Source organism: Lolium perenne, chromosome 4 (assembly GCF_019359855.2).
Source record: "Lolium perenne isolate Kyuss_39 chromosome 4, Kyuss_2.0, whole genome shotgun sequence".
In the NCBI taxonomy this organism is placed as follows: domain Eukaryota; kingdom Viridiplantae; phylum Streptophyta; class Magnoliopsida; order Poales; family Poaceae; genus Lolium; species Lolium perenne.
In genome coordinates this window covers 335,436,187-335,459,349 of record NC_067247.2, presented here as the reverse complement: position 1 = coordinate 335,459,349, position 23,163 = coordinate 335,436,187, and the positions used below count along the sequence as shown (strand labels likewise).

General features: G+C 48.1%; 3 protein-coding genes and 1 long non-coding RNA gene across 4 annotated transcripts; 2 read left to right on the top strand and 2 right to left on the bottom strand.

Moving 5' to 3' along the window:
• The first annotated feature begins 3,001 nt into the window (after positions 1-3,001).
• LOC127296534 (pentatricopeptide repeat-containing protein At3g29290) lies at positions 3,002-6,093 on the top strand. Its single transcript, XM_051326643.2, has 2 exons — positions 3,002-4,959; positions 5,567-6,093. The coding sequence occupies exons 1-2, from the start codon at positions 3,370-3,372 to the stop codon at positions 5,732-5,734; spliced, it is 1,758 nt and encodes a 585-aa protein (XP_051182603.1). The 5' UTR covers positions 3,002-3,369; the 3' UTR covers positions 5,735-6,093.
• A 2,532-nt stretch (positions 6,094-8,625) lies between these two features.
• Positions 8,626-9,756, bottom strand: LOC127296535 (putative cyclin-dependent kinase F-2). Its single transcript, XM_051326644.2, has one exon. The coding sequence runs from the start codon at positions 9,754-9,756 to the stop codon at positions 8,626-8,628; it is 1,131 nt and encodes a 376-aa protein (XP_051182604.1).
• An 8,086-nt stretch (positions 9,757-17,842) lies between these two features.
• On the top strand, positions 17,843-18,622 carry LOC139839317 (uncharacterized). The gene is made up of 2 exons (XR_011756907.1): positions 17,843-18,267; positions 18,374-18,622. It is a non-coding gene; the product is annotated as an uncharacterized lncRNA (long non-coding RNA).
• Positions 18,623-19,335: 713 nt separating this feature from the next.
• On the bottom strand, positions 19,336-20,628 carry LOC127347898 (putative cyclin-dependent kinase F-2). The gene has a single exon (XM_051374038.1). The coding sequence runs from the start codon at positions 20,626-20,628 to the stop codon at positions 19,336-19,338; it is 1,293 nt and encodes a 430-aa protein (XP_051229998.1).
• Positions 20,629-23,163: the final 2,535 nt, after the last annotated feature.

Here is a 23,163-nt window from a genome sequence, read left to right as displayed (position 1 = left end):
ACTCATGGCTGTGTCCCTGGCTATTCAAATGGCCAGACTATGAAGACGAGTACCAGAATCCGGAAGAAGGACAGCAGGACGTCTATGACAACTAGGATCACTCCTGACGTCAACAGTTGCATGTGGAATAGATGGACTACTAGTACGCTACTTTCGCTTCCGCTATGTGTTATGTAATGGATCAATAGAACTTCTATGATTGTAATGAGACTGGATCATGTGATCCTTTATTTGTAAGACGATTATGTATTGTAATGAATGATGTGTTGTGATATCAATCTATTATGTATCGCAAAAATAATATTCCTGTGATTGCGAGGAATGGCATAGTAGGCATCTGAACTTAAAAATCCGGGTGTTGAAAAATTCCGCTGCCGTCTTCAAATAATCATACAAACATAGGTCATCTCTTTTTGGTGACGAGAAAAGTAACAAATGGCAAAATTTGATAAACTTTAGAGTTTTATTTATGGTAATAAGTTTTACATAAGATCTTTTAACGAGATGCACCTTATCAGGATGCAGATCTAGATAAGCAGTGATGCGCGAGACTGGTGCAAGCTCGAGGACGTAGGAAGGATGGAAGAAAGATTGAGCATTTTTTAATTGCACTAATCAAACTTTGTTATAAAACCGGTGTACCTTGGTCCTGCCTATCGAATGATGTTGTTATTCCTTTGATGCTTGCCCCCCTATGAAGTTTCACATACATGTTTTCCCATCTGCTTATACTGACAAAACATAGAGATGCATGAACTGCCGAATGACTTGAATGAGGGTTATTTTTCCTCCTTCCAACTTGTTTCTTCTCACCTTCTCAATCAAAACGGACTTTTTATAGACCCTGCGAATAGTGGCGTTCCATGATATTGAATAGGAAGGTCATTGCTTGCAAACCTGAGTCTGCCCACTACAATTTGTGCTTTGCTTAGCCGCAAGCGCCTTGTTCATGAGCTATTCGGAGGTAGAATCCATAAGATTGAATGCATTCTTTTTTGAAATCGATTCGAAAGAGAACTTACTTTTGATGGCGGATCTAGAGAAATGGGAACAAGGATGAACTATCCAGGTAGTGAATTCTACCTATGCTAAAGAGCAAGTTCACTATCTAGCTGGTCCCAGTAGCCAGCACATTTTTATTATAGTATTCTTAAAAATTATACAAACAAAGAAAAGCCTATTTTAGGTCTGCCATATCATGGGAAAGGGAGATCAGGCTTGGCCTTCGCTTTGCTTAGTCATCTTTCTTTCTTTGCTTTTGAATGATTTGATGGGTCTTGATAATAACAAGAAGAGTACTTTTTTTCTCTATGATTCGTAAACCCTTTTTTCCGTGCTTATGGAATCAGTTAGTGTCAGGTCTTGGCGATTGAATTCATCCCGTTTTACTTTGTTCAGTGCTGAAATTGAGTTTCCCTTATTTCCCATCTACCGGGTTAATTAGGTCCGGCAAAACCCACATTGAAGAAAGATATCATCGAGTCTCTTACCACAATCTAGGTGGCTCTCCCACAGCGTCTCCGGCAGCTTCTTAACAAGTTTTAGCTTTGTCTGCCTATCCTAGGTGACCTTCTTCGTATACTAGATTCAGTCATTGAGACAGGGTTTCCTATGTTCTTGAAAGTTTGTTTGAAAGCTGCCATTCATCCCTTGTCTCCTATATATATATATGGGGTTGTTTCTTTAAAAATGTTAGACTTAGTGGTATACTTTGGTTAGCGAAGAGGACAACCGAAGCAAACTAAGAAGACGGCAAGATCTCAGTTCCATCTATATTAAGTAAATATGATGTAAAGTTTTTATTTTTTTATTTTTAAGATAAGTGAATAAGAATATCCTTGGGAAAAAGAAAGGAAGCCGAGCACGACTCATATCACTTTCTTATTAGTCACTCACATGAGGCTTACATCTTGATCAAAGCACTCGCGTTACACAAATCTATCTTTCTTTGTGTATTGGAACAACTACCACTTCCTTAGAACAACACTAATTGACCACTCTACAAAAATAAAAAGGGATGGCTTCGAGATAGCATCGCCAAATTTGAGAATTGATCTTCTTCATTTTTACCCAAATAGTCGACTACACCACTGTGATACTTCGAATAAACTGAAGCACATATATGAGAGACCTGTGCAAAACCTCCTCGATATATTTTCCAAATTCTTATGGTCATTGCTCTGGATCTTGTTCCCCCGTGCGAAAGTAGTTGGTTCCGTAGCTTGAGGATTCTACTAATTCCAAGTATTCCATTATTATTATTAAATAAGTAAATATAAAAAATAAAAAGAGGAGAAGAACTTGTTCCCCCGCTGTAGTTTGAGAATTCTGCTAATTCCAAATATTCCATTATTATTATTAAATAAGAAAATATGAAAAATAAAGAGGAGAAGGCATAACTAGAAGAATTTTGATGAATACGTCAATTTATCAAGTTGAAGCATTTCGATTTGGATGCATTGCTCAAATTTAGATCCACTTTTTCCATTTTTGTGTAGCTTAGAGTATAAAATATTTCAAATTAGGATTTCAGACGATACATCATTGCGTACATCCATAATTTTGTTTGTAACGTGTCAAGATTTATATAGATGACTTCTAAAATTTTGAAAAAATAAAGGGTTCACTACATCTCGGCTCATTACTCTAACTGTGACGATAGGTCTTTCCCGTTGTCCTAGTGGGTATGCAACATAAAACCGAATACTACCTCTATCCCAAAGCTTGTTTTATACTCCGTATTATTTTTAGAAAGTCAAATATGTCGAGTTTGACTAAATTTTTACCAAAAATCATTAACATGCAAAATACAAAATTAATATCATTAGATAGATGATAAAAAATATTTTTATATGGTATCTACAAAATATCAAAAAAAGTCTTAAGCTTTGGGAAGTAGGACCTAGCAACATTTGCTTTGAAAAATCTTGAAGTCAATAGACTTTGTGGAACCTCTTCAATTTTTGGGTCCAATTTTGGGAAACAGAAAAAAGGGGTGGAAAAGGGGATAAGGCACACTCTTCCCCTTGCTGACCTCCCCTGCCTTCTCCTTCGGCCGCAATTTGGAACCGGAGCACGCCGGAGGACGAGGCCTGGACCTCCATTGATTCCCCTCCATTCCAGCAGCCTCGTCTCCACCCATCACCCCAGCTACTCGATACGTCCACAAACCTTTTTCCTCCATTTTGTCCCCCGCGTGGGAGAGCCCTAGCTACCGCGGCTTCATTCACGGCGCGCGCGGCGAGCCCCTCCGGCTGCCGGTTAGCCAGTGCGGTGAGCGCCGCCGCTTTTCTTCCCCGACGGTGGTTCCGCCATTGCTCGGGGTTCTTGATTGAAATCTTTGTATCCCGTTTGCATATTGCGGCGGGTATGGCTGCAGTTTGGGGCGGCTGCAGCACAAGCCGCGGTTCCTTCAGTCTCGAACTGCCTCGGCGTGGCACGGGAATCCTATCAAGAAACGGCGGCCGGAGCGGAGGTGAAGCCCACCGGGTAAGCGGCGCCATGGTGATGGCCAGAGGAGTGTGTGTTTGTAGAGCGGCTGCTCCGCCGTGTGTCCCTGAATCTGACGTCACCCGCAAGGAGGAGGCTGGCTCGGGGACTCGTGGCATGGACGACGATGATCGGCCTGTTGCTGGCGGTTTCGTCTATCACAAGAGCCACGGGCTCCGGCGGCGTCCGGTCAAGCCTGCTGCCGTGGAGAAGGAACCTGTCCGCGCCAGAAGTGTTCGGCCGGTGACAGTTTCAGAGTCGGCGCAAGAAGTGCCAGTTTCAGATAAGTTTGAGCATGGGGGATCAAGGCTGCACTTTCTGGAAGAGCGGGACGAGGAGATGCTGTCCAGGAGGCTGATGAGGCTCGGCCAGTCCAATAAGGTCAGGAGTGCCATGGAGCTGTTTGATTCAATGCGTGCCTCTGGCCTGAGGCCGACCGCGCACGCCTGCAACTCCCTCTTGGCCAGTTTCGTCCGCAGAGGTTACCCTGCGGATGCCAGGAAGGTGTTCGAGTTCATGCAGGAGAAAAGATTGGCAACTGGTCATACATATACCTTGATGCTGAAGGCTGTCGCAAAAACCGAGGGCTACATTTCCGCCTTGCAATTGTTCAGTGAGATCGAAGAGGGCGAAGAATCAAGGGAAGCCCTCGATGTGATTGTGTACAACACCATGATATCTGCGTGCGGGAGAGCGAAAGACTGGAGGCAAGTGGAGAAACTCTGGAGAAGACTAGCAGAGAGCAACTCCTTAACTGGAACCCTGATGACCTACGACCTGCTTGTCAGCACGTTTGTGCAGTGCGGACAGTCCGAGCTAGCAGTTGCTGCGTATGAGGAAATGCTCCGCAACGGGCTTGATCCAAGCGAGGATATAATGAAGGCCGTCGTGGCTTCGTGCACCAGAGAAGGCAGGTGGGAGTTTGCGCTGGCCACGTTCAGGAGAATGCTGAGTGCTGGCATGAAGCCCAACATCATCGCGTTTAATTCCATCATCAACTCCCTTGGGAAGGCTGGTGAAGATGAGCTCGCATTTAGGATGTACCATCTTCTGACATCCTCAGGACTCGAGCCTGATCAGTATACGTGGAGCGCGTTGCTGTCCGCATTACATAGGTCTGGTCGATGTTGGGACGCCTTGGATCTTTTTCATGGAATTAAATCCAAGCATCCGTCGGTCTTAAACAGCCATCTCTACCACATCGCTCTGATGTCCTGTGAAAGGCTCGGCCAGTGGGAGCATGCTTTGCAGTTGTTGTGGATGATGGAGAAACACGGGCTGCAAATCTCAGCGGTTTCTTACAATCACGTGATACGTGCTTGTGAGGTTGCGTGCGAGCCGAAAGTTGCTCTGAAAGTGTACCAGCGTATGACTCGTGAAAGGTGCTCACCGGATACATTCACACATTTATCTGTTATAAGAGCTTGCATTTGGGGATCTCTCTGGGACGAAGTAGAGGATATACTGGAGGTACTATTTCATTTTTGGTTATTTATTTCTGTTGAACTGGTAATGATTTTGTATTTCCCATAGCATTATTGTGCGCTTCTCTAGTGTTCCAGTGTCTAATCATTTGATGCTTTGGTTCTGAATTCTACAAAGCTACATTAACATTATGTCAAAATTGCAATCGTCCAGTGTTGGTGTCAACACTGTTAAGCCGAGGTATAATTGTGTTATTGACTGTAGTAATCTTGTTAACAGTCAACAACATGAAAGGAAGTTCTCATGTTAGTAACAGTAAAAAATATATATATATTTCAGGAATCTGTTGTTCCAAGTGGACTTGTGTTCTTTGCACAAATGAAGTTCATTTCCACACACATGGCTTTATTTTCTATTTAATTGATTGGTGTTCACTTTGCTAGCCTAAAAAATGGATAGATTGCAAGGGTGTATTTTCTTATGAATTCGAGCTTATTGGGAATGGACAGTAATCATTAGTATGTATTTAGCCAGTTTTGACCATACCTAGCCCTGTGATATTTGGTACTCACAATTTTAATTTTTTCAAACTTGATTAGCAACTTTTGGTGCTTTCAAGTTCCATTTTGACACCTAGTTCTGAACATCGCAGGAGGTTGAGCCAGATTCTTCGATCTACAACACAGTCATCCATGGGCTTTGTTTGAGAGGCAAACCCATATTAGCCAGGAAGGTGTATAAGAAAATGCAGAGCATTGGGCTGACACCAGATGGCAAGACGAGGTCCTTCATGCTGCAGCACATCACATCAGCTGAGTAGCCTCCTGACCTGACTGAGATGCAATAGCTATTAGTTGTACAAATCTAAACACACAATTGCATATGTAACCTACTGTCACTACGCTACTCTGCTGCAGTTTCTTTAACTTATTTGAGCAAAGATACATATTAAAGTGGAACAGTTAGGATGGCACACAATAAATTCCTACAAATATGGTCAAAGGAAGACTTGCATTCTGTCCAGTCCGTTCTTGTTATATTGTTGTGTGACGCCAATTTTAAGTATACATACTCTGATGCAATGGATCGTAATATTGTATATGCTGTAGAACATATACAAGGGAGTGACATGAGTTAATGCTGATTTAAGACGTAAGATAACTAATTCTTGCAAAGTCAGCCTTGAAGTGTTGTCTTTTGGTGTTAAAATATTGTTAGGAAAATATTGTTTCCCATTATGGATTTTATTTTTCAACCATTTTGTACTCTAACGTAGTGCTCCTGTCCTTTGTGTACTCCCTATACTCCAACCTCAAAACAACCTCCAGAAAACTCATGAGTTCTTCTATAAACAATTTACCAAGTTCATACAACATCAGTCTACTATGTCATAAAAAATCAAATCCAAAAGTTAATCCACATTTTGGAAACAAAATACTAAGTAAGAAAAATTCATATGTGAATAGCAGCTAATTCAAACTGGGTTGTCAACAATTCGGCCTATTATCACGGTCAACACCGATTTCGCCATTTTGTTCTGGAGTGTAAATTGAACCTGGATTTATAATTCAGTTGTATCCATGTGCTTATTCTTAGAAAATTTTCGTAAATTTAGAGAGGTGTTTGAGATATGGAATGGGAGCACATGAACATGATATGCAAGACCTTTTTTTGGAGGCATTAGCAGCTATTACTTCACCACCGGAAAAGAAACTCCACCTAATAAGTAGTTATGACTTTTAGATACAATCATTTAATGACACTACTATGTTTCTGTATTTAGCTCGGCTATTAATTCGAATTTGAATCGAATTAGTAAACCAATTCCTAGTTTGTTTGATGGAGTAAGCCGATTCCCTCCTTAAATCCAAGTCCTTGCTCCCCTCTGAAACCATCAGAAGCATGCAGCCAAGTGGCCGACATTTTTCACCTCTTCGGACGATCTTCTCTGGCTCCCCCTGCCTGGCTGCTGTTCAACAGAAACGTGCTCATTTTCAATGAAGAAGCAACCGGAAGAAATGGCGTCTGCGGCGGCACCATTGTTCGTGACCCTGGATGGTTACCGTGATGGCCATCTCAAGTCCGACGTGGTTCTCACCACCTGGAGCTTGGTACCCTTTTTTCGGGTTAAAGTGGCTCTTTATTGATTGACCAACAAAGGAATACAAAGACCTTGAGGAGGCTGAAGGAGCAAACCTGTCTACCAGAACTACTAGAAACAAAACTACGAGCCACTCTATGAGCTCCTGAATTTGAAGCCCGGTTTTCTGTCGGAAACGGACATCAGAGAAACCTGATGATTTCGCCTTGATCTCCTGTGTAACCATGCTGTAGCTACCTCCATATTCTCCATGCAGATTGTTGATCATTTGGAGACAGTCCGATGCTACAATCATTTTCTGAATATGGATGTCCTCAGCTAGAGCCAACGCCTCCCTGCAAGCTAGAGCCTCCAAGGTAGCAGTATAATTAGGTCCTTGTAGCAGTTGCTCCAAACCTCATTTTTTCTGATATTGTATTTCTCTTGTTCTTCTCTCTGCTAGACTCACGGACACATACCAAAGCGAAGGTGGTGATGGGTCCGGATCATCTGTAAACAAGAGGGTGATGGGAAGGAGGCATCATGTAGTACATGCTCGATTTCATCCCTGCGATTTACCATGTTCCAAAACTCAACGTTAGGATTTGACTTCGAAATATCAGATAGTATAATTTCTGGAAATCAGCTGTAATCATTTTGTGTGTTACCATTGAAGTTTTGACCACACCTTATTTTGTGAGATTTGGCACTCGCAAACACATAATCGGTTTTCTCAACCCTTTCAGCAATTTTTGGCGCTTTCAAATAAATGCTTCGTTTCGATCCATTTCAATTCTAAACATCGCAGGAGGTTGCTCCAGATTCTCTGATCTACACCAGTCATCCATGCGCTTTGTTTCCTTCGCAAGAACAGATTCACCAGGAAGGTTTGCACAAAAATGAAGAACACTGGGCTGACACCAGATTGTTCAGATCAAACAGCTAGCCGTCCAACTTTGAAAACAAAAAGTAGGACAACCATCTTGTAGGTACTCGAAAGCTGGTCCAAAATAAGACACAGGGTTACGACTTGTTGCTATAACTTAAAATTGGCTACGAATTCCACTATAGAAATACTCCCTCCGTTTCACAAATACTTGCTACACTTTAACCATTTCCCCCCTTTGATTCATGGCACTCCTTGACTGTACATAAAAACATGTAAGGGCAATTTACAGCATGCTCAATTAGTTACATCATGATGCAATTACGCACATGGACAAAATGACAAGGGTGAAGACAGCTAGCACCTCATATGAACACAAAAGTACAGTACAACTTTTCACATAATCTGTAGATCGAAAGACAACTAATCCAGTTCGAAGTGCCTCTTGCCCTCTTCTAGAATTTACATGGCACGCTTCTACCAAAATCAGTCATCAATTGCACGCTCGATCTACACTGTATAATTCTACCTGCAACGAGTTACATCATTTACATTTCCAGGACAAGAAGGATATCTAGTTTCTAGCATTTACATGGATCCATCAGGCGTGCCTTCTCCCACATCGCGAGTGGAATTCTAAGTACATTCTCCGTCTTGGGTGTCGCTCGTGTGATGAAGTTGATACGTGGCACCTTCTTCTTCGGCGTAGCTGGAGGGACGATGTTCTTGATCGGCTTCACTTTCTTCATTTTTTGTGTTGCCGGACCGGAGGTATGGTCTTGATCCGCTGCAGATTCTTCTTCTTCTTGGGTGTCGCCGGTAGAGAGAGCTTTATCCGCACCACGATCTTCCCGGGCACCGGTAAGTTGTTGATCTCGGGCAAAAACCACGGGAGTCGGAGCGCGGCGGCCGCCGTCAGCCGCTTTTCAGGGTTGCACTCGAGAAGCCCTTTCAAGACTTGGAACCCGTCGTGGGACAGCAACTCTTCGTGGAACCGCTCCCCCAGCGTGTTGTGCTGCTGTGCGGGGAACCATCGCAGAAACGTGCCGGCGAGCGGCAGCGACGCGAGCTCCGGCCACGCCCTCTCATCTGGCAAACCAAGCAGGCTGAAGATATCCCAGAGCTGGCTGATCTTAACAGCGTGCCTGCTTCCGCCCTTGTCGCTGAAGAGCATCTTGCCTCCCGCGAGCATCTCCGCCATGACGCATCCCAGCGACCATGTGTCCACCCGCGCGTCGTAGTCCGGCTTCCCCAGGAGCATCTCGGGCGCCATGTAGGGTGGCGTGCCGGCATCGTAGTACGGCGTCTTCTCCGTCGCGAGGGACATGGCCAGCCCGAGGTCGCAGAACTTGAGGATCTTTCCGTCTTCCCCGACGAGGATGTTGGCCGGCTTGATGTCGCGGTGGACGATGCCGCGCTCGTGCATCTTCTGGGCGCCGGTGAGGAGCTGCCACATGTAGCGGCGCACGATGGCCTCCGGGAGCGGCGGCCTCTTGGACAAGGATGCGTGGAGGCTCGGACCGACGTACTCCATGACGAGGCTGAGCTTGGTGGTGTTCGGTTCGCGAACAAGGCCGTAGGAACCGACGACGTAAGGGTTTCCGGCGCAGGCCTCGAGGAAGCGTCCCTCTTCTTGGAGCTCGCTGGCGTCGGTGTCGGGGCGGAGGAACTTGATGGCCACGGTCTTGCCGGTGAAGCAGTGGCGCGCCTTCTTGACGATGCCGAAGGCGCCCTCGCCGAGGACGTCCGTCGGCTCGTACTCCTCCATGCTGCCGACGCGGACGCGCCTCCTCTTGCTGTTGTAATCATCTGATCCTTGCTCCATCACGTGGCCGGCGTTGAGGACGGCAGCAGCAGGTCGCTTGCCGACGGCCATGGTGGGTTTCTTGGTTGCTGTGGTGGAGGGAGGAGCTGAGCGATGCGATGAAGAGGTGGAGCAGACGGCGGCCGTGGATCGGGAGAGGAAGCATTTGGCGGTGGATTCGCGGCATATATACACCAGTGAAGCCGAACGCGCAATGGCCTCGATCGACAGTTCGACACAGAAGTAGAACCGGCCTCGACCTCGACTCGGATTCAAGTTGAATGTACAGTCGTCGCTGGGGTCAGCCCAATGCTCTGCATTTTCTGGCGATCGAATGGATCGAGGTGAATCCGACTCTAGTTCGTTTGTTTGGCGCCCGCGTCTTCGTTTGCACGGCGTAGAGAAGCGAGACCACAGACCAGACCTATATGCTGGGCGCGGTGTACACCTCCAGCGTACATGCATGCGTGACGATACTTTTTGTGCATCCAGTGTTCATCTCGGCAGAAGGAAATATCCTGACAGGACATTGTTGTTGAAATCAAACATTAAGCAAGAGATCAAAACAGACCCATCTTGGAACATAAACTAGAACCCCTTTTTTTTTTTTTCTGATAAGCCTCTAGTCAATATACCAACAAGCAGTTTATTAGAAGCAACTAAGTACAAATGTACGACTCGACCCAACCTCCCGCCGCCGCCGGTGGCACCTCCGGGCAAAGCCCGCGTGGCATGGAGGCGGCGGATCTCCTCCTGTTGCGCTGGGTGGCGTCAGCCAGGTCCCTCCTCGACGCACCTCCGGGCAAAGCCCGCATGGCGTGGAGGCGGCGGATCTCCTCCTGCTGCGCTAGGTGGCGGCGGCCAGGTCCCTCCTCGACGCTGTTGACAACGATGGCTAGTAGGCGGCGGCTAAGTCCTCGATCTGCGCCGCAGCAGCGGCTGCTTCTCCCCTCCTCCCGTCGGTGCGAGGTGGTACTCCTGGGCTTCTCCTGCGGCATGAGGATGCCTGGGGAAGCAACCCTGGGTTTGATGGCGGAGGCGACCCTCTACTTCGCCGGAGATGGTTGGCCTGAGGATGGGGTGGTGGGTCTAACGGTCCGTCACCGAGTCCTACCGGCGAGTTCGGGTGGCGTGGAAACCGGCGATGGCCGTGGAAGGCATGCCCATCCTGGTTGTCGCCGGTGGAGGGTCGGCCGGCTGCAAGGCGTTGCCCATTCACTTGGTGTCAGCTGGAATGATAGTTGGTGGAGCCATGGTGGCCAAATATAGGCAGCCCCTCTTTGTTGAACTATTCGGAGGCAACCATTTGCAATTAATTGGAGGTAAGTGTATCATTCCTTTTCTACCTTGAGTTGAGATCCTTGAGTAGGTTGCATTACTCTCTTACAACAAACCTTGTGCACTCTATGTAGTACTGAGTAGCTTGTTGGTTTTATCACATTATACTGCGGTTTAGTCATACTTTTCCTTATGTAATTTTGCTGTATGCTATTATAAGATGCAAGATTTCACACTCTTATGCTATTGCTTACCTTTTCAGTATCTGGTTCTTGTTACCTGTATGGATTGATGGATCATGAATGGAGTGAGGTGGTGATCATGAAGAAGCTGAGGTACCTTAGTGAGTTTCTCATTAGAAACCAGACATTAGTTGATCTTTTGCGCTGAAAATGGAGTAACAGGACATAGTTATTTTAATGTACGATGCTGTCAAGTATGAATATTTTAAATTCTTATGTTTTTTCATATTGTTGTTTCCTTGTTTGGTTGATGTTCTTTGGTTTGGGTGGATTATGGCTTCATCGCAGCATTTTTTGGATAAAGATCATTGCTTTTTTTTTTAATTGTTGATGCTTGTCATATTGTTTACATAGTCCAGAATCCTAGAGCAGAACAATTGTTTCTCATTGTAATGTTTTCTATCCCATCAATGCATCTCCTTACATAGTCCTTTCTTATCCTGATCATACAGAAGTTTGGCGGAAGGTGGCTTCCCTTGCTATTGCCTGTGATGTAGTGGAGGTGTTGTCCGCACCATTACTGCATGCCATCTTTTCATGTAATTTTTCTGCTTTTTTCCTGTGGTTCAGAAGGGCACAATAGAGAAACTTATACTTGCTAATTTGAAAGGACTTATTTCCAGTATAAAGATGATAAAACCATGCTCTTTGGTAACTTTGGAAACCAGATCAGTCAATACTTGAAGCCAATTTTTGACTGTCTTGTGCAATGGTGCATAAAATGAGATCACAGTGAATAACAGTGAACTGAGTTGTCTTCTTGTGGAATGATTTGAAAACTTCAAATTATTGTTTTCTTGGAATAACAGTTAACTCGGTTGTCACAACTTAAAATGATATGAAAACCAGTTATGTTTAGACCAGTTTTCTTGGAATAACAGTGAACCGGGTTGTCTTCTGCCCTTTTCTTCAAATTCTAGGGATGGTTTCCCTCAATTGGTGCCTTGTGTGTATTGTTACCAGCGATTTGTCATTCCTTCCATATTAGATTATTTGGTAGCAAGAGAGAGATCATATACTGATATTTTGTTATATCTTTCTCTGAGACCTGTCATTGGTTCATGAAATTTTGCTAGTAAGTTGCCTTGTTTTGTCTTGGTACCGAAGTTAGTAAGACCTAGTACTAAGCATGTACCTAACCGTGTTGGTGGTCGTTGACAGATCTGTGCAGTGGCTGACTGTACGCTAATGTAGCTGTGTAGATGGTGTTTTTCAGTGTAGTCTCCTGTCGACGTTATTTTGCTTTTGTAACTTGTATATTTCAAGGTTAAAAGCATATCTTGTCATCAATGCATGTTGGCCGTTATTTCTTACATCTTGAGATGCCGCTTTGTTAGTAGCTCAAAGTAATCACTTTGTTGTTTTACTTTGCTAGTGTATAACCATACTATATAGTTCCTTGCACCTCAATTTCAATCATCATGTGTTCACTTGAAAATCTTGCACTTTGAAGCGGCCACCTCTTACGAATCCGATGTTTATTTACTTGTGTGCATCATCCGCTGCTCAGGTCGTTGAACAACCAACCACGGGCACATAGGTCGTCAAAGCCATACAGATCTTGCACGCGTTGATCAGTTGTTGCTTGGACCAAAGATGAAGGAGCTGGACAGCCGACAAAAGCCACACGGGCCGGAGTTGAAGTGTTTTGAATTCATGTTGATATATTTTTCGTAGATGTGTTGAAGTGAGAAGATGTAGCAAAATCTGGAATGTGTTGTTGAAGAGACCGACTAACCGAACGAATGGATATTGTTAGCAGCTTGCAGGGATTAGAAACAAGTCTTGTATATTTATATCCAGTACTTGAATCTTGATGAACATGCCCGTCTCTTTTATTATATTTGGAAACTTAATTATGTAGCTGTGATTGGCGAGAGAAGTTTGTTTTTTGCGATTTCTAATCATTGGCCCATATAATAGCTGATATTTTGACCTGACGTGTTGTTGCTTGGAGCTCTTGTCTTTGTGTTTGTTGGTTTCATCTCAGTCAGCCCTGAGCATCAATGTAGACTGAATTTGGTCTTCTTCGGTGGTTTCTAGTTGCAGCGATCAGAATTTTTTACCGTTGGTGCTAGCTGAAACACTATTGGTCTTCACCTTGAGGCATTATTTGTGAACTAACGGCACTGATCAGCGACAAGGGCAGTGATGAGCAACATCCATGGTAGCCAAGAGCTGATTGTGGTAGGTTGCAACGTATGTAGTATGAATGCATTTCATGGCCAGGAGGACACTCAGTTCGGCATGAGGCAACGGTGACATATAGGCAGATTACATACATGGTTTTTTTTTTTCATGGCACGTTGGCGTTACATGAATCGATTCTCCATCCTTCTATCTTTTGTTTTTAAGTTAGTTTCTTTTCAATGTATCTACATGCTCAAACATGTCTAGATACACTAAGATACATGCATATTTTGATGAAGTTTAATACATCCTTTTGTATATGAAGGGAGTAGTAGTATATAAAGCCCCCAATATTTATTATGGTTGTTTTTTCTTGATAAAGTTGGTTAAATTTGTGTGTATAGATACATCTAAATGTAGCTAAATTCTCGCGACATCCTTTGGAACATAGGGAATAAATTTAGTTTAAAACAAAAGTGTGAAGTATGAGCTTGTAGCTTCTGGTACCATTGGAACCGATCCATTAATTTGGTAGGTCGCTTGAAATATGGGACGTTAATTTTGTGGAGGACGTAAAAATTTTGGAGGGACGTTGATTCCGTAGTCAGCACCACCAGCTTCCGAAAGCATTGGAAACCATTGTTCCATTAGTCTGGTAGCTCACCTGGAATATGGAAGGTGATTATTGGGGATTTGCCACCAGAGATGCATTTCTTTGGAGGGACGTATCTCAGCAGTCGATGATGTCGCTCCCCTAGAATCTGCATGTGTCCTAGAGAGCTTTCTAGAGGAAATGAACGGAGTAGGTAACAATCCATAATTAAGTCTCTCCCGTAGAATCTGCATGTGTCCTCAATCAGCGCTATGGTTGCTCCTCAACACAGTAATTATTACGCCTGCAATTTATTGGATTGACTAGGATTTCCTTGGTGCCAGCGCATCGATCCGTGGGAGTAGGCATGTGAGCCCTCCATCTCCATCGTGTAGAGGCACTAGATAGATAGCTCCCGGCTTGCTTTTCTCACTCAAAATTTGAGCCTCTCTGCCCTCTCAACTTTGGCTCTATATATACTAGAAGGGGTGTGTTTCTACTGCTACTTTCACATCACCCCTGTTGCTAGTGCTTTTCCAGGTGCAGCTTAATTGACAACTCAGTTGTTAAGGCTTATAAGTATTCTTTACCTCCCCTTGTGTCGAATCAATAAATTTGGGTTTTACTTCCCTCGAAGACTGCCGCGATCCCCTATACTTGTGGGTTATCAGAGAGGACGAGCCAGGCTCTGACGATGGCGAGGACGAGTCGAGGGCGGGAGATGCAGGGAGTGGCGAGGCCAGCCCTGGCGACGAGGAGCCGGGCTCGAGCAGCGGCGGGGAGCGTGGCGGTGACGGGCCAGGCGGGGACGGCCCACGCGGGGCCGAGACGGAGGCACCCGGCGATGGCGCTGGGCCTGGCGAGGCAGCTGTGGCGGGCGAGGCTGCCACGGGCGGGGAAGCTGCGGGCTGGGGGGCGGGACCCGGCATGCATGGGGCATGCACGGGAACAGCATCCGGGACGCTATCCACGTCCGCGTCCGGCGCCTGATCATCCAGAAGCTCAAGACGAGCGCCGCGTCCGATACCTGCAGTATGGTTAGGAAGCAGCGCAGGAGTATATGCAGCATCTACAAATTGATCAGGCAACGGTGGAATGGAATGCACAGGTGGTATGGGTGTAGAAGTGTTGTTTGGAAGTGCGGAAAAGGGGAACACATTTTCATCGAACACTACGTCACGAGATATGTAAACGCGGTTCGTGGGAACATGTAGGCACTTGTATCCTTTGTGAAGGGAACTATACCCAAGCTGGACCACCCAGTAAGGTAAGGCCGGTTTCTACAAGATGTCGATGTTTACGTTCAGCGGTGCCATTCTGCTGATGTGTATGAGGACAAGACACACGGTGCACGATCCCAAGCTTATTAAAGAACGAGTTGAGGTTGTGATATTCACCCCCCCAGTCGGACTGAACATTAAGAATTTTGTGCTTAAGAAGACGCTCAACATGTGTTTGAAATTGAACAAAGACATCGAACACATCATACTTGCGTTTAATAAGATAAAGCCAGTTGAACCGACTGTAAGCATCAATAAAACTGACATAGTAATTATGGCCACTAACAGACGTTTGGGCATGACCCCATACATCAGAAAACACAAGCTCAAGAGGATGTTTAACCACACGACTCGACTCTGAAAAAGGAAGCTGATGACTCTTGCCTTGCTGACAGGCATCACAAATAGTTTCTACACTTTTATTGGACACAACTGGAAGATCATGGCGGTGCAGAACATGGCGAACTATGGGAGCAGCAGGATGACCAAGGCGTGCGTGCCAGTGTGTAGAGGACACACGCACACCACTGAACACCTGGGGAGCATGTGGTACAGGCGGTGCATCAAGCGCGTATAGGCCATGGCGAAGACGACCTCTAAGCAGAACGGCCCTCGTGTCCCGGTCCTTTATGAAAAAATGAAAACGATGAAATTCAGCAAGGACATTATTATCACGAGTAAGTTGAGGGATAGACAACAGACTACGTGTGGCGGAAGGAACACGAAGAACATTACGAAGATGCAAATTGTGAGAATTATGTGCAAGAAGGGAAGCCTGACCAACATGTGAGATGCGCATACCTGCTCCATTGGCGGTGCGAACCTGATCATGACCGCGATATGGCTCCTGGGTAGAGAGCTTACTCATCTCACTCGTCAGGTGGTTAGTAGCTCCCGTATCCATGTACCAGGACGAGTCAATGGGATAGGACGGAGTGTATCCATGATCCTGACTCGTCATAGCAGCTGCAGCCTGTTTGTCGTTGCCCTTGCCATTGTTGCCGATGCCGAGGAAGTCTTGCTTGAAGCGTCGATGACAGCGAGAGGCGATGTGGTTGTCGAGGCCACACAGCTGGCACGCCTGTTGAGCACCACAGGAGGGACAGCACGCACGCGGGCGGTTCCCGCCCGTGACCTGCGGCGCGCCAGACCGCTGCTGCGGCGGAGGCCCAGACGCCGGTTTGCCCGCCGGTGGCTGCTTCTGCGGCTTGCCACGAGCAGCGGCGTTGGCGGAGGAGAAGCTCGGGGAGGCATGGCGCACCTTGACGCGCTGTTCACGGCCGAGGAGGCGCGAGTACAGCTCACGGCGCGACAATGGGTCATCACGGCCACTGATGTTCTCAATGAGATTATCATAATCTTCATCGAGCCCATTCAAGACATAGGTGGTGAAGTCCTCAGAGCGAAGCGGCTGTCCAATGGAGGCGAGAGTGTCGGCGAGGCCGGCCATCTTGTTGAAGTAGTCCGTGATGCTGCTGTCATGAAGCTTGGTCTCACCCAGCTCGGTGCGAATAGCATGGGCACGCGCCTGAGACTGGGAGGCGAAGCTAGTGTGAAGCGCGGTCCACGCCTCGCGCGACGTAGAGGCGAAGAGAACCAGCGACGAGACGCTCGGCGTGAGCGACGACTGGATGGCAGAAAGGATGGCCTGATCTTGGGCCACCCAAGTATGATGCGCCGGGTGGTACGGCGGCGGACATGGGAGCGAGCCATCGACGTACCCCTCCAAATACCGACTCCGAAGGAGTGGGAGCACCTGTGCACGCCACGACAAGTAATTGTCCGGCGTGAGCTTCACCGGAAGAAGGTGCGAGAAGTAGAAGGGCGACGACGGCGCCACGGGGTCCGTAGCATGTGCGGGCGACGGTGGCACGTAGAAGCTCGCCGGCGTAGCCATCTCCAAGGAGGCGGCAGGGGCGGTGAGCGCCGAGGAGGCCCCAAAGGCAGGCGCTGCCCCATCATACGCCGATGATGGATAGGCGCCATAAGGGGCGATCGGAGCAGCAGGAGCCCCATAGGGCGGCAGCGGAGGTGCCGCGTACTGCTGGTGGGGCGACGCGCCGTAGGTTGGCGGCGGGGCCGGCCAGCCAGGCGGGGACGGGGCACTAACGGGGGGTGCGGAGGCACCGTAGGGCGGCGCATAGTGGGCGCCGTAGATCGGCGTAGAAGGGGCGCCGTAGGCCGACGGCGGTGGATGACCACCATACGGCGGTGGGGGCGCAGTGGTCGAGGAAGGCAAGCCACCATTGGCGATCGGCCGGGGAGCGCCCTCCGCGCCAGCGCAGGCGGCGGTAGATGAAGCAGCCGCTCCCGCTAGGGCACCCGAAGGTGCAACGCCAGGGGGTGGCCACCACATGGCCAGCGGCCGGGAGGCGAGGAAAGGCGAGGCAGGAGCAGCGACGGCAGGGGCCGGCGGGGCGGAGGCCGGCGAGGCGGCGACGGCCGATGCGATCGGGACGGTGGCGGCGGGTGCAGCGGAAGACATGTCGTAACCTAATCTGATACCATGTAAAACAAAGGGTTTGGGAAACTGCTCGACACCCAATACGGGTGTGGCTATCTCATATATATATGGGTACCAAGAGGTACAATACAAGACATATATAACGCTAGGTATATACAGTCTAACAACCATCATTGGTGAGCCTGGATGGTTACCATGATGGCCGTCTCAAGTCCGACGTAGTTACCGTGATGAGCCTGGTTCTCACCACATGGAGCCCGGTACCTGACCTGGGGGAGTGGAAGAAGGATGCAGCGGTCCGTCCGGGACTTCTGGGGCTTCGAGGGCTACGGCGGGCTGCCACGGCTTGAACCGGCATTCCCGGTCATCGACATACATGAAGATAATGTAGTGCATGCCTTAAGTCTTAACGAACGACTAGCGTGGAATTCGATAGCTTTGGTGAAGTATGTCGGCAGAGAATTGCAGAGCATCACACACTATGTGCATGGTCTCGACGTGCGGAATAACAAGGTTTTATCCTCCAGCAAGTGCCCGCCGGGAACTAGACCTTTACAGAGGCTGTTTGCAAGCGAGTTTAGCTCATACATGAACAAGGTAATTGCTCATTTTACCTTTTCCACTCTTCATTAGGTCCTTGTAGCAGTTACTCCAAACCTCACTTTTTCTGATACTGTATCTCTCTTGTTCTTGTTTCTGCTAGACTCACGGACACATACCAGAGCCAAGGTGGTGATGCGGCCGGAACATCTGTAAACGAGAAAGAGGATGATGCGAGGGGGGCATCATGTAGTATAGGGCTGTAGGCTGGATTTCATCCCTGGGATTTACCATGTTGCAAAACTTACGGGGGACGATAGATTTGATTTGGAAATGTCAGATAGTATAATTTCTGGAAAACAGCTGTAATCATTTTGTCTGTTACTAATACCATTGAAGTTTTGACCACACCTTATTTTGTGAGATTTGGCACTCACATTCACATATTCAGTTTTCTCAACCCCAACAGTTATTTCCGTGCTTGAAAAACAAATGTTTTGTTTCGATACATAGCAAGTCTGAACATCGCTGGGGGTTGCTCTAGATTCTGTGATCTACATCAGTCATCGACGCGCTTTGTTTGCTACGAAAGAACAGATTCATCAGGAAGTGGTTTGCACAAAAATGTGGAGCAGGGCTGACACCAGATTTTTCAGATCGATCAAACAGCTAGCCGTCCAACTTTGAAAAAAAGTAGTAGAACCATCTTCTATGCACTCAAAAGCTGGTCCAAAATAAGATGCAGGGTTAGGTTACCACTTACTACTGCCTGTTGTTACAACTTTAAATTGACTACTAGTACGAGGAAAAGGATCATGTAGCACTTCAACTTTAAGGAACATGCAAATTCCATTACAGAAACTCTGAATCCATTCACAAATAGCTAACCATTTCCACTCCCTTGATGGTACAGAAAAACATGTATGGGCAAGAGTGACAATATTAATTAGGGACAATTTACAGCATGCTCAAGTACCTCTTCTAGAATCTACATGGCACAATTTACAGCATGCTCAAGTAACTCTGAAGCACAATCAGTTATCAATTGCACATGTTGAACGCTCTACACTGTATAATTCTACATGGAACGAGTTGGTACAACATTTACAGTTCCAGGGACATTTTCTAGCATTTACATGGATCCATCAAGCGTGCCTTCTCCCACATCGCGAGTGGAATTCTAAGTACATTCTCCGTCTTCGGTGTCGCTCGTGTGATGAACTTGATACGTGGCACCTTCTTCTTCGGCGTAGCTGGAGCGACGATGTTCTTGATCGGCTTCACTTTCTTCATTTTTTGTGTCGCCGGACCCGGAGGTATGGTCTTGATCCGCTGCAGATTCTTCTTCTTCAGTGTCGCCGGCAGAGAGAGCTTTATCCGCACCACCATCTTCCCGGGCACTGGTAAGTTGTCGATCTCGGGCAAAAACCACGGGAGTCGGAGCGCGGCGGCCGCCGTCAGCCGCTTTTCAGGGTTGCACTCGAGAAGCCCTTTCAAGACTTGGAACCCGTCGTGGGACAGCATCTCTTCGTGGAACCGCTCCCCCAGCGTGTTGTGCTGCCGTGCCGGGAACCATCGCAGAAACGTGCCGGCGAGCGGCAGCGACGCGAGCTCCGGCCACGCCCTCTCATCTGGCAAACCAAGCAGGCTGAAGATATCCCAGAGCTGGCTGATCTTAACAGCGTGCCTGCTTCCGCCCTTGTCGCTGAAGAGCATCTTGCCTCCCGCGAGCATCTCCGCCATGACGCATCCCAGCGACCATGTGTCCACCCGCGCGTCGTAGTCCGGCTTCCCCAGGAGCATCTCGGGCGCCATGTAGGGTGGCGTGCCGGCATCGTAGTACGGCGTCTTCTCCGTCGCGAGGGACATGGCCAGCCCGAGGTCGCAGAACTTGAGGATCTTTCCGTCTTCCCCGACGAGGATGTTGGCCGGCTTGATGTCGCGGTGGACGATGCCGCGCTCGTGCATCTTCTGGGCGCCGGTGAGGAGCTGCCACATGTAGCGGCGCACGATGGCCTCCGGGAGCGGCGGCCTCTTGGACAAGGATGCGTGGAGGCTCGGACCGACGTACTCCATGACGAGGCTGAGCTTGGTGGTGTTCGGTTCGCGAACAAGGCCGTAGGAACCGACGACGTAAGGGTTTCCGGCGCAGGCCTCGAGGAAGCGTCCCTCTTCTTGGAGCTCGCTGGCGTCGGTGTCGGGGCGGAGGAACTTGATGGCCACGGTCTTGCCGGTGAAGCAGTGGCGCGCCTTCTTGACGATGCCGAAGGCGCCCTCGCCGAGGACGTCCGTCGGCTCGTACTCCTCCATGCTGCCGACGCGGACGCGCCTCCTCTTGCTGTTGTAATCATCTGATCCTTGCTCCATCACGTGGCCGGCGTTGAGGACGGCAGCAGCAGGTCGCTTGCCGACGGCCATGGTGGGTTTCTTGGTTGCTGTGGTGGAGGGAGGAGCTGAGCGATGCGATGAAGAGGTGGAGCAGACGGCGGCCGTGGATCGGGAGAGGAAGCATTTGGCGGTGGATTCGCGGCATATATACACCAGTGAAGCCGAACGCGCAATGGCCTCGATCGACAGTTCGACACAGAAGTAGAACCGGCCTCGACCTCGACTCGGATTCAAGTTGAATGTACAGTCGTCGCTGGGGTCAGCCCAATGCTCTGCATTTTCTGGCGATCGAATGGATCGAGGTGAATCCGACTCTAGTTCGTTTGTTTGGCGCCCGCGTCTTCGTTTGCACGGCGTAGAGAAGCGAGACCACAGACCAGACCTATATGCTGGGCGCGGTGTACACCTCCAGCGTACATGCATGCGTGACGATACTTTTTGTGCATCCAGTGTTCATCTCGGCAGAAGGAAATATCCTGACAGGACATTGTTGTTGAAATCAAACATTAAGCAAGAGATCAAAACAGACCCATCTTGGAACATAAACTAGAACCCCTTTTTTTTTTTTTCTGATAAGCCTCTAGTCAATATACCAACAAGCAGTTTATTAGAAGCAACTAAGTACAAATGTACGACTCGACCCAACCTCCCGCCGCCGCCGGTGGCACCTCCGGGCAAAGCCCGCGTGGCATGGAGGCGGCGGATCTCCTCCTGTTGCGCTGGGTGGCGTCAGCCAGGTCCCTCCTCGACGCACCTCCGGGCAAAGCCCGCATGGCGTGGAGGCGGCGGATCTCCTCCTGCTGCGCTAGGTGGCGGCGGCCAGGTCCCTCCTCGACGCTGTTGACAACGATGGCTAGTAGGCGGCGGCTAAGTCCTCGATCTGCGCCGCAGCAGCGGCTGCTTCTCCCCTCCTCCCGTCGGTGCGAGGTGGTACTCCTGGGCTTCTCCTGCGGCATGAGGATGCCTGGGGAAGCAACCCTGGGTTTGATGGCGGAGGCGACCCTCTACTTCGCCGGAGATGGTTGGCCTGAGGATGGGGTGGTGGGTCTAACGGTCCGTCACCGAGTCCTACCGGCGAGTTCGGGTGGCGTGGAAACCGGCGATGGCCGTGGAAGGCATGCCCATCCTGGTTGTCGCCGGTGGAGGGTCGGCCGGCTGCAAGGCGTTGCCCATTCACTTGGTGTCGCTGCTTTGCCTCAGCCGGCCTAGGATGGAAGACAGCGTTGGGGCCCGACCTGAATAATGTGGTGGTCCTAGGGTCTCTATGCGAAGATGAAGACCTGCCTGAGGCATGTCCGTCTATATCTGGCCGAAGTGATGAGTTTCTGAAGGCTCCACCGACGAATGTAACAGTGCACCCTATGCCTGGAGTTTGCTGGATCGAGTGGTATTCGGTCGTGCGCACCCATGATTTTATTCTGACCATTTGGTTCTGGAGGCACAGCAGCGCGAAGCTCACTGTTCTGTTTTACCATCATATGCCATTTTTTGTCCATGGTGAATCAGAGGCAGAGGCAGGGAATATCGTGAAGGCTAGATTGGAGGACTAGCAATGGAGGTTGAGTCTCTATGTTGTTGAGGGACTTGCTCGGTGTTCTGGATTTCACATCGGCAATATGCAAGTGGGGGTGGCATCACAGGTGTAGTTCAAAGTCTTTTTTCTTTAGACTGAAAATGCAAGTCCTAGTCTAAATTGGTTGTGCCTAACAATGACCTTGTTGGAGATATTGTTTTAAGAGCGGGAACTATCTTCAGAGTGACAACCTAAGATCTTTGGATTGGGCGACGATGGCGCTTGCGCAATGTTCCCTTCTTAGAGGCGTTGCTTTTGGAGAGCGTGGAGTTCAGATGTTGTCTTGGTGGTGGATGTATTGTTGCTGCTAGGGCTAGAATACCGTAGCGGGGCTTTTTGTTTCTTAGTTTTATTTTTTATTTTTTTGGTCGTGTGCATCAGTACTACCATTGGGGTATCGCTTTTTTTTGCAGAAGCTGGGTGTAATTGGTATCTCTCGATATTAATATATTCCCTTTATCTAAAAAAGATGATTCCTTGGTCTAAATTTTCTTTGATGAAATGTTGATCAATCTCTATATGCGCTTTGTCCGACTATGTTGCACTGGATTATGAGCAATATCGAGGGCAGCTTTTTTGTCACATTACACCATCAATGTTTTTTTTGAAAGGCTCCTTTCTATATAAATAAAACTTTCAAACAAATCACCTCATATATTCGATGTGCCATAGCTCTCGAAGTTCTGTAGACCTCGCGAGCACACTTTGCTTCTTGCTTATGTAGTAGATCTGCATGTAACACTCTATTTCTAAATTCCATGTTGAGACCCTCCTTCCTTCGTAAGACTTGGTTAGTCCCAGTGGGTGTGTGTGTTGGGCGACACCCCATCATTCAAATATGTATTTTCTTTGCGAGGAGCATCATAGTATTACCGCTAATGGTAGGTGGGAACTGTGTACGTGATTCGTGGTCGTGGTCTTTGTCGTGGTATCGATGCATGGGACAAATGCTACTAGGGGTAGCTTAGGATAGGTGGAGAGCGATGGCGACA